General features: G+C 49.1%; 1 protein-coding gene across 1 annotated transcript in view; it reads right to left on the minus strand.

Annotated features, from left to right (window-relative positions):
* Bsn (bassoon presynaptic cytomatrix protein) overlaps positions 1 to 11,752 on the minus strand; it is a 90,195-nt gene extending 78,443 nt beyond the window's left edge. Inside the window, exon 1 of the mRNA XM_051139982.1 lies at positions 11,519 to 11,752. Coding sequence (XP_050995939.1) covers positions 11,519 to 11,733 — 215 coding nt within the window. The 5' untranslated portion in view covers positions 11,734 to 11,752. The remainder of the gene's footprint in view (positions 1 to 11,518) is intronic.
* Between the last annotated feature and the right edge of the window lie 1,039 nt (positions 11,753 to 12,791).

Genomic DNA, 12,791 nt, shown 5'->3' on the forward strand with positions numbered 1-12,791 from the left:
AATAATAACAATGTCCAAAGACCTTAAAGAAATGGGTTTTTGTTGTGGGCATGCCAGCATACACCTGTAAGTCCAGCAGTGGGTGATGGAGGGAGGAGAGTCAGGAGTGGGTTCTGAGCATCAGATTCAGGTCCTCACGCATGGCATCATGCTCCTTTCCAACTGAGCCATCTTCCCAGGCCCTCATCCGACCACATTTTCTCCTTCTTTGTATATTTGGGGTTTTTGTCTGTTAAGCACCTGCTGCTGCTGGGAACACAGGCCCTACACAGCCAAAGGCTAGTGTACCTAAGGAAAAGCTAGCAGGAAAAGAACAGGCCTGCACAGTGATCCCTCTGCAGTACACAGGGTCTGCTGGCCTCTCTGATCTGACTTTGACTCTCCCTCTCTCCCCAGCTGGCAGCTCTCCAAACATTAACTAGCAAGGCCTTGGCCATGAAACTCTAACACTGGCCATTCAAGGTCAGATGTTGGGGTCGGGGAAGTGGGCTCAGAGCATGACTCCTGAAACAAGCGTATTGCCTTAGTTATCGCCCTCCACACTCGGCCTTCATACAGAGATGGTCTGCGTGAGGCTGGACAGGCATGGGGATAGCGTCCATAAAGATCTGAGAAAGGCACAGGAGGACGTTCTTGTTACATGAGTGAAGGCTCTCAGTTCTCAGTCTGTATCACTCATAACCCACGTGGCTGGCTAAGCCTGGACCTTGGGCAGGGCAGCCTGGGTAGGCAACTGTCACCACTACAGCCAAAGGACCAGGAGATGTCAAGGCCAGAGAAGACCAGACTGAGGAGGTGTGAAAACATGGCGGATGGGAAGTTCATAATGGACACCTGCAACACCACTGAGTAGATGGCCAGCCAACAAGAAGTAGGAGGAGATCCAGCCCAAATACCCAGAATCAAGAGTTCCCAACAGTGGAGTCTGGTGAGAATGACCAAAGGTTGCTGACACTTCAGCCTTCATATCAAAGCAGCACTATGCCTGGGGAGTTGACAGCAGCCATTCCAGCATTCACTAGGGGCTGGGTTAGATGTGCAAACTAAAACAGAGACAGAGCACACACATTATCTGCTAAACCCTCACATACTGGGCAGTGACCCCTCAGGAGATCTGTTTGGGCTGAGCCCACAACGTCCTGGGGCTGCTCTTCCCTCTAAAATGAAGGTGTCGACCCAAGCACCCAATTGCCTATGTGGGGCTAACCTCTTTTGGGCTGATCTCTTCCTTATGCCACCTTCTTCCCCTCACATTGACCAGAGCACCTGCAGTGGGTGGAACAATACTCAGGAGGGGACGCACGGCAGAGAATGGTGAGCCTACAGCAGGCTCTGCTGGCCTAGGTTTCATTTGCAGCATTGTTGCCGGCTGCTTAGCCCAATGCAAGGAGGCCAGTGGCTTTCCAAGCAGCCACCTGGAGGAAAGGTGCTGGAGAGCCTTCGTCTGGCTCCAGGCTTGACTTAGGTTGTCCATTTTGGGAAATCTGTAACCCAGCAAATGAGCCTCTATTTACAGCTGCTTCTAATTCCCCTAAAGGACCTACGCTGTGCTTTTTATTTATAATCTTGTTCTGTTTGAGACAGGATTTCATTCTGCATCTCAGGCTGATAACTATTTAACACACACTGGCCTGGAACCCAGGGTGACCCTCTTACTCATCCCTGAATGCTGGGGCTACAGGTGTGAGCCGCCAGGGCCCGCTGATGACCTTGACTTCTATTCTCAGTGGGGCTGAAGAACAGTTGGAGAACCTCATCTTTCCTTGTTATGCTCACAGAGTCCAGGCGTCAAAGGTGAATAGGGCTTTGGAGATTGTCTAGTTAAGCCCTTCATTTCAGAGATGATGAAACGGGAGACTTGGAGTCCTGAGTGTGGGTCGGTGGTGGGGTGTTTACCTCACACGACCCCCCGAAGCTCAGAAGGAAAACAAGAACATCCTAAAGATCTACTTGGCGTGTATACTCAGTGTGGAGTCTGGGGCAACATCAAATGATCAAAGCCTGGGTTTCTGATCTCCATCCAGGAAGCCCACTATCCCTCATCCTACACTGTCCTTTACCCGAATGTCCTACTTCCTGGTCCTTTTGCCTCCGCACAGCCCTCCCCATCCTCTTGCTAAATTTTCCATCATCTCTGAGCAGGAGGCAGGGAAATGACACGGCTCTCCAGCTGTGCTCAGTGTAAGGCATTTTGGGTTGCTAACGTCTGCTTGCTAGCTCTTCTGAATCGCTCATCTTAGGTCTTTGGAGCTCCCAACAGAATAAGCTAATGTTTTGAATGTGTTTTGTAAGCTGTAAAACACTATACAAATATATGTTCTGCTATTTTAGGATATGGGATAATACAATCCCTTCAGATTGTGCCTTTGGTTATGCTACCTCTGTAATTCAAAGAGAAGCAGAGGCGAGAAGGATAAGAAGGAAGAGGTAAGGGAGGGTAAAGATCTGGAAACATCCTCTGTCTCTCCCCAGACCACAAGTCCATTGAGGCTGGAGCCTGCTCATTCTATGCCTCTTCCTTTGTTCTCGTGGCTCAACCAAGGAGAAGCTCACCAAATGGTTCCCTTTAAAGCCCTCTACACCTGCCCTCGGGAGGCAGAGCCAGGCAGATCTTTGTGAGTTCGAGGTCAGCCTGGTCTACACAGTGAGTCCAGGGCAGCCAAGGCTACACTGAGAAAGTGTGTCTTGAAAAACCAAAAAATAAAATAGGTAAAATAAATAAAATAAAACCCTCTACACCAGACATGGTGGTTACGACCCCCATCACTCAAAAGGCTGAGCCAAGAAGACTTAATAATCAGTCTGGGCTACATAGAGAGACACTGACAAATCAAGCTGAGATGGATATGTAGCCCAGAAGTAGAGTATCAGTCTAGTGTGCATGAGGCCTCTGGGTTCAAATCCCAGCACCACATAGACTGGGCTTGGTGGCACACGCCTGTAATCCTAGCACTCTCAAAGTAGAAAGGAAGATCACAATTCTAACTTTTTATTTTATTTTATTTTGTTTTTTCAAGACAGGGTTTCTCTATATAGCCTTGGCTATCCTAGACTTACTTTGTAGACCAGGCTGGCCTTGAACTCACAGAGATCCAACTGCCTCTGCCTCCCCGAGTACTGGGATTACAGCAGTTTGCCACCATGCCCATCTCACAATTCCAAAATTATCCTCAGCTACATGGGGAGTTTGAGGCCACCCTGAGCTATGTGAGACCCTGCCTCAAATAAAGAAAAAAAATCTACTTCTGGACTGAGGATTTACCTCATCAGTAGAGCATTTGCCTAGGGTTGTATCAGGCCTTGGGTTGAACTACCAGCATCAAAATAAGTAATAAATTTTAAGTTACTAAGACCTCTTTTATTTCACTAAAAAGAGTCCCAAGGGTTCCCATACACAAAAGTCCAGAAGAGGACCATGTAGAGACGTTGGTCAAGGGCTACCAACTCTAAGTTAAACAGGAAGGATAAATTTCAAGAGACCTATTAGATATCATCAATAACTACATGTGATCACAGTGATATATTCTTGAAATAAAAACACCACAAGAAAATAATGGAATAAATACATTAATTTTATATATTTTAAAGCATTGCGTGGCATATAATAAATACCGTTAGTTTAAAAGCCTGGTGTAACAGTCCTCGCCCATGACCCCAGCACTTGGGAGGAGGAGGTGAAGAGGAAGATGACAAACTCAAGGCCAGCTTTGGTTACATGAGCCCTCTCTCTCCACCCCACCCTCCAAAAATACTTAGGCTCAGTGAGTAAAGTGCTTGCCTGCCACACACAAGCATGACCTGTTTGAACCCCGAGAATCAACTTAAAACTCAGATGTGGTGGCAGGTGTCTCTAACTGCGGCGGTCCTGCAATGAGATGGGAGCTGGACTGGCCTAGACAGCCATGAACAAGAGACCATGCCTGAGGCAGGAGAGATGGCTCAATGGTTAAGACCACTTCCTGCTTCTCCAAAGGAGCAGGGTTTGATCTTCAGCACCCATGTCGGGTGGCCTAGAACTGTCTGTAATTTCAGCTCTGTGCGTATCTGGTGTCTTTTGCCTCCACAGGCACTGACATTTGCAAACCCTCATACAGACTTATCCATACACACAATTAAAAGTAAAATATTTTGTGAGTTCGAGGCCAGCCTGGTCTACAAAGGGAGTCCAGGACAGCCAAGGCCACACAGAGAGAGACTCTGTCTCAGAAAAAAGAAAAAGAAAGTAAAATATTTTTAAATGGTGTAGAGAGCTTTGTGTAGTGGCACACAACTTGTGTAGTGGCAAGCAGGAGGCAGAAGCAGGCAGATTTCTGAGTTCAAAGCCAGCCTGGTCTAACAGAAAGTCCCAAGACTAAGGGCTGCATAAGATAGCCTGTCTCAAAAAGATAAAATAAAGAGTGCAGAGGACTAGAGTGATTGCTCAGTGGTTAAGAGCGCTGGTTGTTCTTCCAGAGGACCAGGGTTCAATTCCCAAAACCTACATGGCAGCTCACAACCATCTATAATTCCAATTCCAGGGGACCCGACGTCCTCTTCCAGCCTTGGTGGGCACCAGACATGCACATGTTGCATAGGTTTACATGTAAGCACACACCCAGACACATAAAATAAAATAATTAAAAAATTTAAAGAGAGAGAGACCCTGCCTCAAAGTGGTAGGTAAGGCCTAACACCTAAGGTTTTCCTCCACTCTAAATATACACCATAAAATATTCTCTCTCTCTCTCTCTCTCTCTCTCTCTCTCTCTCTCTCTCTCTCTCTCTCTCTCTCTCTCTCTCTCACACACACACACACACACACACACACACACACAAGTGCACACTGTCCCTTGCTACCTGCCCCACCCTCAACAGCAATATACTAATATCAGTATTGAGAAAAGTCCTTATCTTCCCTCTTTTCCAAATCACCCACATGTCTAAGTGGTTATTCGGAAGCATCCTTGTGAGGACCATTTTCCTCCCTAAACCAGTTGGACAGCGCTGGCTCAGTTGAAGACCAGTCCCCGGTAGGACAGACTGGGGTATCTTCCTATGAGCTCCCAGGCAGGCAGGCAGGGTTCTTTGATCCCCTCTGCACATGGGACCAGGTCTCAGAAACCTCTACTTCCTCTCGGTTTCCTGACCTTTGACTCTGACAGCAGAGCCACCTGCTTTAGGGCAGCCAGGTTTCTGTAGGTGCATCTGGGCTTGATGCTAAAAAGGACCTAAAAGGTTCTAGTGTGCCCCCAGGTAATTTTCTTGTTCGAAAGAAGTAGGGGACAGCAGATAAAGACTCTTCTAGACCAAAGTTTTCATCACAACCTTGGGTGTACCAGGCTCAGCTGCTCAGATCCTAAGTAAGTTAGACAGGAAAGGAGTATGCCATGGGTCTGGGTTGGGGATAGTGGGAGAGCGGCATCTGCCTAGCTTAGCATGCACAAGGCCTTGGGTTTAATTCCCAGAACTATAAAAACAGTACAACACAGAGAATGACCAGTAGACACCCATCCACTAGAGGCCCAGCCTGTAGGGAGGGAACCACAGAGGACAGAAAGCCAGAATTCCAGCCACCTTAACCCAGAGAGCCACAGCGCAGGGTCCCAACCCTCACCAACCTCCCTCACTATGCTTATAAGTGGGGATGGCAGATGGTCCTGATGGAAGGGAGCTTGGGCAAGTCCCTGAATGCAGTGCTTATACCAGCATGACATGCTTCTGCCAATGGGAGGGTTGTGGCAGGAGTCCCCACAGCTAGACGGGTCACCAAGCCTATGACTGGTCACTCATATCCTAATTGTGGCACTCAGCCCCTGATGCAGACCTCAGCCACCAGTTCACTGCTTAAAAACAGTTCCCAGGCAGGAAGGGCAAGAGGGGCCAGGCCAAACGGGGTTGCAGGATTCGCGTGGGCTGGCAGGTCGAGAGAGAAATAAAACGCCTAGCAGCCGGCCTAGGGTATGGAGCAGCTGTCCAATAACTATAGTTAGAACTAATACAACAGGGCCATGAGCCCCAGCTTTACAGGGCAGGCCCATGGGGTCCAGGAACAAGACCAGTGAGACAAAGCCCTCAAACCTATCGTCATGCAGCTTCCTATTTCGCGTGAGCAGGAGTCAAAGGGCACGACCCTGAAAGCTTTGGCTTCTTAAACTCAGAATCAAACCAATTCAGAAGGAGACTTTCAGAGAAAGAAGAGAAAAAGCGAACCCACTACACTGTTCTTTGGCTCCCAAATTAGTCCCAAGCCAGGGTCTATTTTTAATGGCTTCCTCCTCCTCCACATCTGAACCCTTCAGTAAACTTCTACTTCTAAAGGTAGAATTCCAGCCACGCATGACGGCATAGGCCTGCCATCTTTGCACTTCCAAGGCTGAGGCAGGAGGATTGAGACTTTGAAGCCTTCCTGGGTTAAACAAAATAAGGTCAATAAAATAAGATCAAACTGAGCCACACAGCAAGTGTTGGTCTCAAAATCAAAAGCCAAGTGTAGGCTTGTGGCCTACAATGTGGCGGGCCAGCATTTGTCTAGTATGTATGAAGGCCCTGGGCTTGAACCCCAGCACTGCAAATAATAATAATGATGATGATGATGATGATGATGAAATGTGAATCTGAATAGACTCCAAATACAATGTCCAATTTTCAGGAAAATACTGGCTAAGACTATTTACTTATTTAGTTTTAGTTTTTTTGAGACAGGGTTTCTCTGTGTACCCTTGGCTGTCCTGGACTCACTTTGTAGACCAGGCTGGCCTTGAACTCACAGAGATCCCCCTGCCTCTGCCTCCCGAGTGCTGGGATTATAGGTGTGCACCATCGTGCCCTGGCTGCTAATACATGTCTTAAATGACACCACAGGAATGCAGTTAACATAGTCCAGAATATGAAGACTCACAGAGCAAGAGACTCAGATCTGTAATACATAAGTTACAAAAGAAACAAATTGAGACAGTTTATCAGTTTAAAGAGGCTACATTTGCCATGTACATCACAGTTTGAACAAACTAACTGTAAAAATCTATAAGACAACCAGAAGACAGAACCACATCCAAATAGTCCCTGAGATTAAGGACAGATTGTTGAGGGGCTGGAGAGACAGTTCAGCAGCTAATGTGTGTACTGCTCTTGCAGAGGCCCCAGGTTCCATTCTCAGCATCCGTACTGGGTGGCTCAAAATACCTATACCCAGCTCGAGAGATCCAGTATTTTTTTGCCTCTTCTGTTACTTGAACTCCAGTGCATATCCACACACAGAGAACACAAATACTCATAACTAAAAACAAATCTTTTTTAAGAGAACAGGCTGTTGGCTGCACAGTTAGCTTGGAGGCAGAGCGCCTGCCTCGCATTCCTGAGGCCCTGGGTTTGATTCCTAGCAAACTTTCCTAGGGAAGAAAGCAATGCCTGCTTAGCTACGATAATGGCATGATGGTTACATTCATCAGAGCTCATTTCTTGGAAGTGTAGACTGCAGGGCTGATGACAGAATGCTGGAACGTCTGGAATTTGTTTCCGTAGGAAGGGAGAGAGATAAACCATCGGCTGTGAGTTGATCTGGCTGTGACTGCGTGATTGGCACATGGGACTTCATTACACTGTCCCCTCTATTAGTATGTATGCTGAAATTTTCCAGAATAATCTTGTCTTGATTTTGTTGTTTGTTTGTTTAAATAGCCTGTCTTCTCTTAATTCTTCACTAGGAAAAAAAAATGTTTTTTAACTCAGAGCCAGGCACGATTGCTCACACCTGTAGCCCCGCGGCACTTAGTCCTGGCACTTGTAAAGCCGAGGCAGACAGAACAGCGTGATTCCAAGGCCACCCTGGGTTAGGTGGTGAATTCCAGGGCAGCTCAGGGTACTGAGTTACACTCGGTTTCCAAAAAACAAACAACGCAAAACCACCTACAGCATTTCCACAGCCCCATAAGTGCTGGGGACACTATTACCAAAACTGCTTCTTTCTCCTGGCAAGAAATGCCCCCTCGGGGTAAAAATGACAATGTCACTATTCTAAAGGAAGATCACTTTAATACACACCTCTACTTCCCCCTCCCCCAACCAAGAAAAACTCAGCCGCTGGGGCCAAACAAGGCTTCTGAAGAGAAATGACCATTCTTTCCAGACCTGGCAATCGCGTCCTATCTCCACTCACCCCTTTTGAGCATGGGTCTCTCATGTTCACAGAGAGGCTTGAAGCCAGAAAATCTTAGTGATCATCCTGTCTCTGCCCCCACCTCTTAGCGCTGGGGTTGCCGGTTTGCATGAGATGCCCAGCTTGTTATATGAGTGCTGGGATTTGAACTCAGGTCCTGGTGGTTGTGTAGAAAGCTCTCTTAACCACTGAACCATCTCTCCATCCTTTCTTTGTGTAATTTTTATTTTTATGCATATGGGTGTTTTGCTTTCGTGTATGTCTATATACCACCATGTGTGCCTAGCGTCCATAGAGACCAGAAGAGACCCTAAGACCCTGGAACTGGAGTTATGGATGGTTGTGACCTAACAGCTGGGTGCTGGGATTGAACCGAGGACCTCTAGAAGATTGGTGCTGTTAACTGCTGAACCATCTCTCTAGTACCCAATAAATAGGGTTGTTGTTGGTGGTGGTGGTACTGGGACTTGAATCCAAGGCCACATAGGTGCTAAGTAGGTACTCTGCCACTGTACTACCTCCCAGCTCCTTTTTTTGTTTGCTTGTTTGGTTTGTGTTTGGTTGGTTAGTTGGTTGGTTGGTTGGTTTTTTGTTTTTTTGTTTTTGTTTTTGTTTTTTTTTTTGGTTTTTCGAGATCGCGTTTCTCTGTGTAGCCTTGGTTGTCCTGGACTCACTTTGTAAACCAGGGTGGTCTTGAACTCACAGTGATCCGCTTGCCTCTGCTTCCTGAGTGCTGAGATTAAAGGCTTGTGCCACCATGCCTGGCTTTCAGCAATTTTTTTCAAAAGCACTTTCTCAGGTGCTTACAAGGACTGGTTTTAGTCTGGTAGTATGTTATGAATACATGTGCAGGCAAAATTCCATCATCTTGTGCCCTTGCTGGTCATTGATACATCTCTGTAAATAAGGGAGTGAGTGAGTGAGTGATGCCCCTTCTTCTAACAGGATGTGGCCCCTACCAGGCCGCTTAGCTTAGAAAAGTAGAGTCTGACACTGAGACCAGATTTCTTCCAATCTGTGGCTGCTTGGGAAAAGCAGAGCTGATAAAACTCTGAGGTGAACCCGAGACCAGAAACAGAAAAGCCTTCCTTGTGGCGCTCTACAGTGCCCAACGCTCCACCACCATCCCCATAGGCTAAGAGACGCCACTGCTATGGGTGTGGCAGCACCAATGCTCACTGAATTCAAGTCAGGCTTTTCAGCCTCTAACGCTGAAGCCACCCCCTCACGAAGCCCAAGTCAGCTGCACAGCATGAGGATGAAGGAACCAATTCAGCCTGAGGTGACGGGAGGTGACATGGCAATAGGAAAGCTCCCAGGATTCAGCTCCCTAGGAACCTCCCTGCTGTTCTCCTGTGGGGTTAAAAACATTAATCATGCCTTCTTTTGACCCCCTTCTTCCCCCCCAATACTATGAGGTTTCTGACTGCTACAAAATTCAAGATCTTATAGGAAACAAACATATCTCTGTGCAACGCTCTTTGCTGAACGCCTAGAGGCACATGCCATGGGGGCCCTTTTTTCCATCAATGAGCCAATCTGTTCATCGGCATCTCAGAACAGAACATGCTAAATTTCGTATCAGGTACCTGAGACGCACTGGTGAGAGGAAGCAGAAGCCACTCCGACCCTGAAGGAGAGACAGACAGACAGAAGCAGCTGTCTGGTTAGCTGAGATGCCGTGATAAACTGACCAGCAGCTAGGAGAGTGACTCGTGCCCCCTAAGGTCCTTGTGTCTTGAGTGTTGCTGACAAACACTGGGAACACAGGCCCAGGTGTGAGCCCTGCCCACAGCTGGCAAGATGTGCTGTGACCTGCTCTGTCCAGCAAGAGCCCACATTTTCTGCACACATGGCAATGGTTGGGTCTGCCCTGTAGCAAGATTGATAGGTAGAACAGAAATGGAATACTGAGGAGGAGTGTGGACAGTCTACAGCAGCCTCCTTCCTGTCCCCCTGAACTGCCAGGCCTTTCCAAAATTCCATATGCTTGTCTCTGCAACATCTGATAAACTCTGCTAGTAGAGTTGCTGGTTTGCTTAATCGGGAGGGAAATGGTAAATACCCCATACGGGGCTCAGCAACAGGATGTTTTTCCGGTCTGCTGCAGCTCTTCCTTGGAGGGAGAGGATTGGAACCTGGTAAGCCTCGTTCTCAAGCTAAAACCCGAACAGCAACTCAACACGCAGCAGGATGGACAGTGTTCGCGGGGCTAAGAGCTGTGTGCTGCTCAACTGCATTACTGTAACAGCAAATGTAAAATGGGCGAACCCCACTTCTAAAAGGCGTGTTCACAGGCTAGTTTGTCTGAGACAGGTCTCAGGCCACTACCGTCTCATCACCGTGTGTCGTTGTCTAAGAAATGACTTCTGAGGAAATAAACACGGGAGAGGCATAGTTGGGTGGAAAAGGCAAAGCAACGTATATTTGCAGCTTCAAATGGGGATGGAAGCACCTCCCCCAGGGGTATACACTACTCCCCAGGCCCAGCTGGTGTAAAAATAACGTCTTCCGTTTTCCCCTGTCATCTCTCGGTAGTCTTCGGTTGGCTGACACAGATTAGCATCTGCATCCTCTGCATTCAGGACAACTTGTTTTTGCAGAATCTGGGTTGGCAACCACCTAAAAGAAGCTGGGCTCAAGATAGTGCCCAGATCTATTCTGTTTAAACCGTTTTCTGTAGGTTTCAGCTTCCCCACTGGCTGGAGGTGTTGATCTAAATCATTAAGCCCGTGAGTTCATATCTGGTGGAAGGTAATTCAATAGCATTTTTGCTTCACCTGAAAGTGTTCGCTAACCCTTGATCAAAGCACATGACTGTGAGTATTATCAGGCCTGATGGTATCCAGTGGGCAATTTCCCTTTCCTCAAAGACAGTGACAGCCACAAAATGCTTAAGGAAAGCAAAAGACCAAGTTCACGGTTCAACTATACCCGTCTCTCCCTATTCCTAGCAGTGACACTTATCTTCCCTGACAGCCACTCCCATTGTGCTCTGCCTCGACCCAACACAATGGACATATGCAGACACTGGCAGCCGGGAGGATGTCTTCCATCCCATTGCTCCCCTGTGCAGAGGGACCAGGCTAAGGTTACATAAGCCCCTCCTGAGCTGTTGGGCCCCTGCGCTATGGGGAAGAGAATTGGGGGACTATGACGAAGTCATGGTCTGCAGGCCCTGACTAACCCTGTACTCACCATCCTGTCCTGTCAAGGCGGGGCAGCTGGACACCTAGGGTTGTCCCGCCTTGACCACCCAGCTCATGCCAATCTGACAGGACCCGAACCTGGCTGTCCGCTAGATCGTGGGATTCCAGGCCCCGGCCCCAGACTCGGATCGTAGCTCCCTGCCCCCCCCCCAGGCGCCCAGATGCGCGCTCTTACCTGCCCGGGCCGGGGCCGGGGCCAGGGCCAGGGACCGGACCGAGACCAGGGGCCGGGGGTCCCGGTGCTCGAGCAGCGCCAGCCGCGGGGAGCTGTCCGCCGCCAGCTAGTGCTGAAGGCGGCTTCCCTGCTCCGGGGCCCGGACCCAGACCAGAACCTCCGGGCGGCAGCGGCCCTTCGGCCCCGCCGCCCTCCAGGCTGGCCTCGTTGCCCATGGTGGGCAGGCGGGCGGGCGGGCGGGGTCGGGGTCGCACTGCGCCCGGGCAGGCGGCTCCCGGGCGGCGCTCACACTCTCCGCTCCACCGCTGCTGCCGCCATCTCCCAGCTCGGCTCGCACCGCCGCCTGCCGCTGCGCATGCGCGTCGCGCGCGCCCTGCACACGCCCCCCCCCTCCCCGCGCGCGCGTTCACGCCAGCCCCTGAAGACTCGTGTCCACGCACCAGCCTCAGGGTCGCCGGGAAAAGGGCCCCGGAACTCGCGCATGCGCCCTCCACGGCCAACGCGGCCCACAAGTGCTCAATGAAACTGCTGCGGCGGGCGGTTGCGTTCCGCCGGACCCCTGTGGAGGTTCACTGCACCTTAGAAGCGACCTAAGAGCCAAGAGTGGTGGCTTACGCATGTAATGCCAATCTTTGGGAGATTGAGGCAGGAAAATCAAGGTCATCCTCAGATACATAGTGAGTTCGAGGCCAGCCTCAGCAAACCATTTTAAAAGAAAAAGAAGGCCAGTAAGAGGGCTCAATAGGTAAAGGTGCTTGCTGCCGAGTTTTACGCTGTGCGTTTAGGGACCCATATGGTGAAAGGAGAAAAACAACTTCCACACTCTGTCCTCTGATCTCCACACCCTCCCGTACCACCAGCCGGCCATACACATATACAAATAAAAATGTCTTCTTTTAAAAGCGTGTCTAGAGCGATGACTTAGCAGTTACGAATGTATACTGCTCTTCCAGAGGACCTGAGAAGGGTTCCTAGCACCCATGTCAGTGGACTCAACTGTAATTTTAGTTCCAGAAGGATCCTATGACTCTAGCCTCAAAAAAAAACTTAAGCACTTAAAATGCACAGACCCACACACATATGCATACTTAATAATAGTAGCCCTGCATAGTGCACACACCTTTAATCAGTACCTGAGAGGCAGAGGTAGGTAGATCTCTGTGCGTTCAAGGCCACCCTGATCTACAGAATGAGTTACAGGACACCCAAGGTTACATAGAGAGATCCTGTTTCAAAAATAATAAATATGAGGCAGGTGGATCTCTGTAAGTTC

The sequence above is a fragment of the Acomys russatus genome, chromosome 32 (assembly GCF_903995435.1).
Source record: "Acomys russatus chromosome 32, mAcoRus1.1, whole genome shotgun sequence".
Lineage (NCBI taxonomy): Eukaryota > Metazoa > Chordata > Mammalia > Rodentia > Muridae > Acomys > Acomys russatus.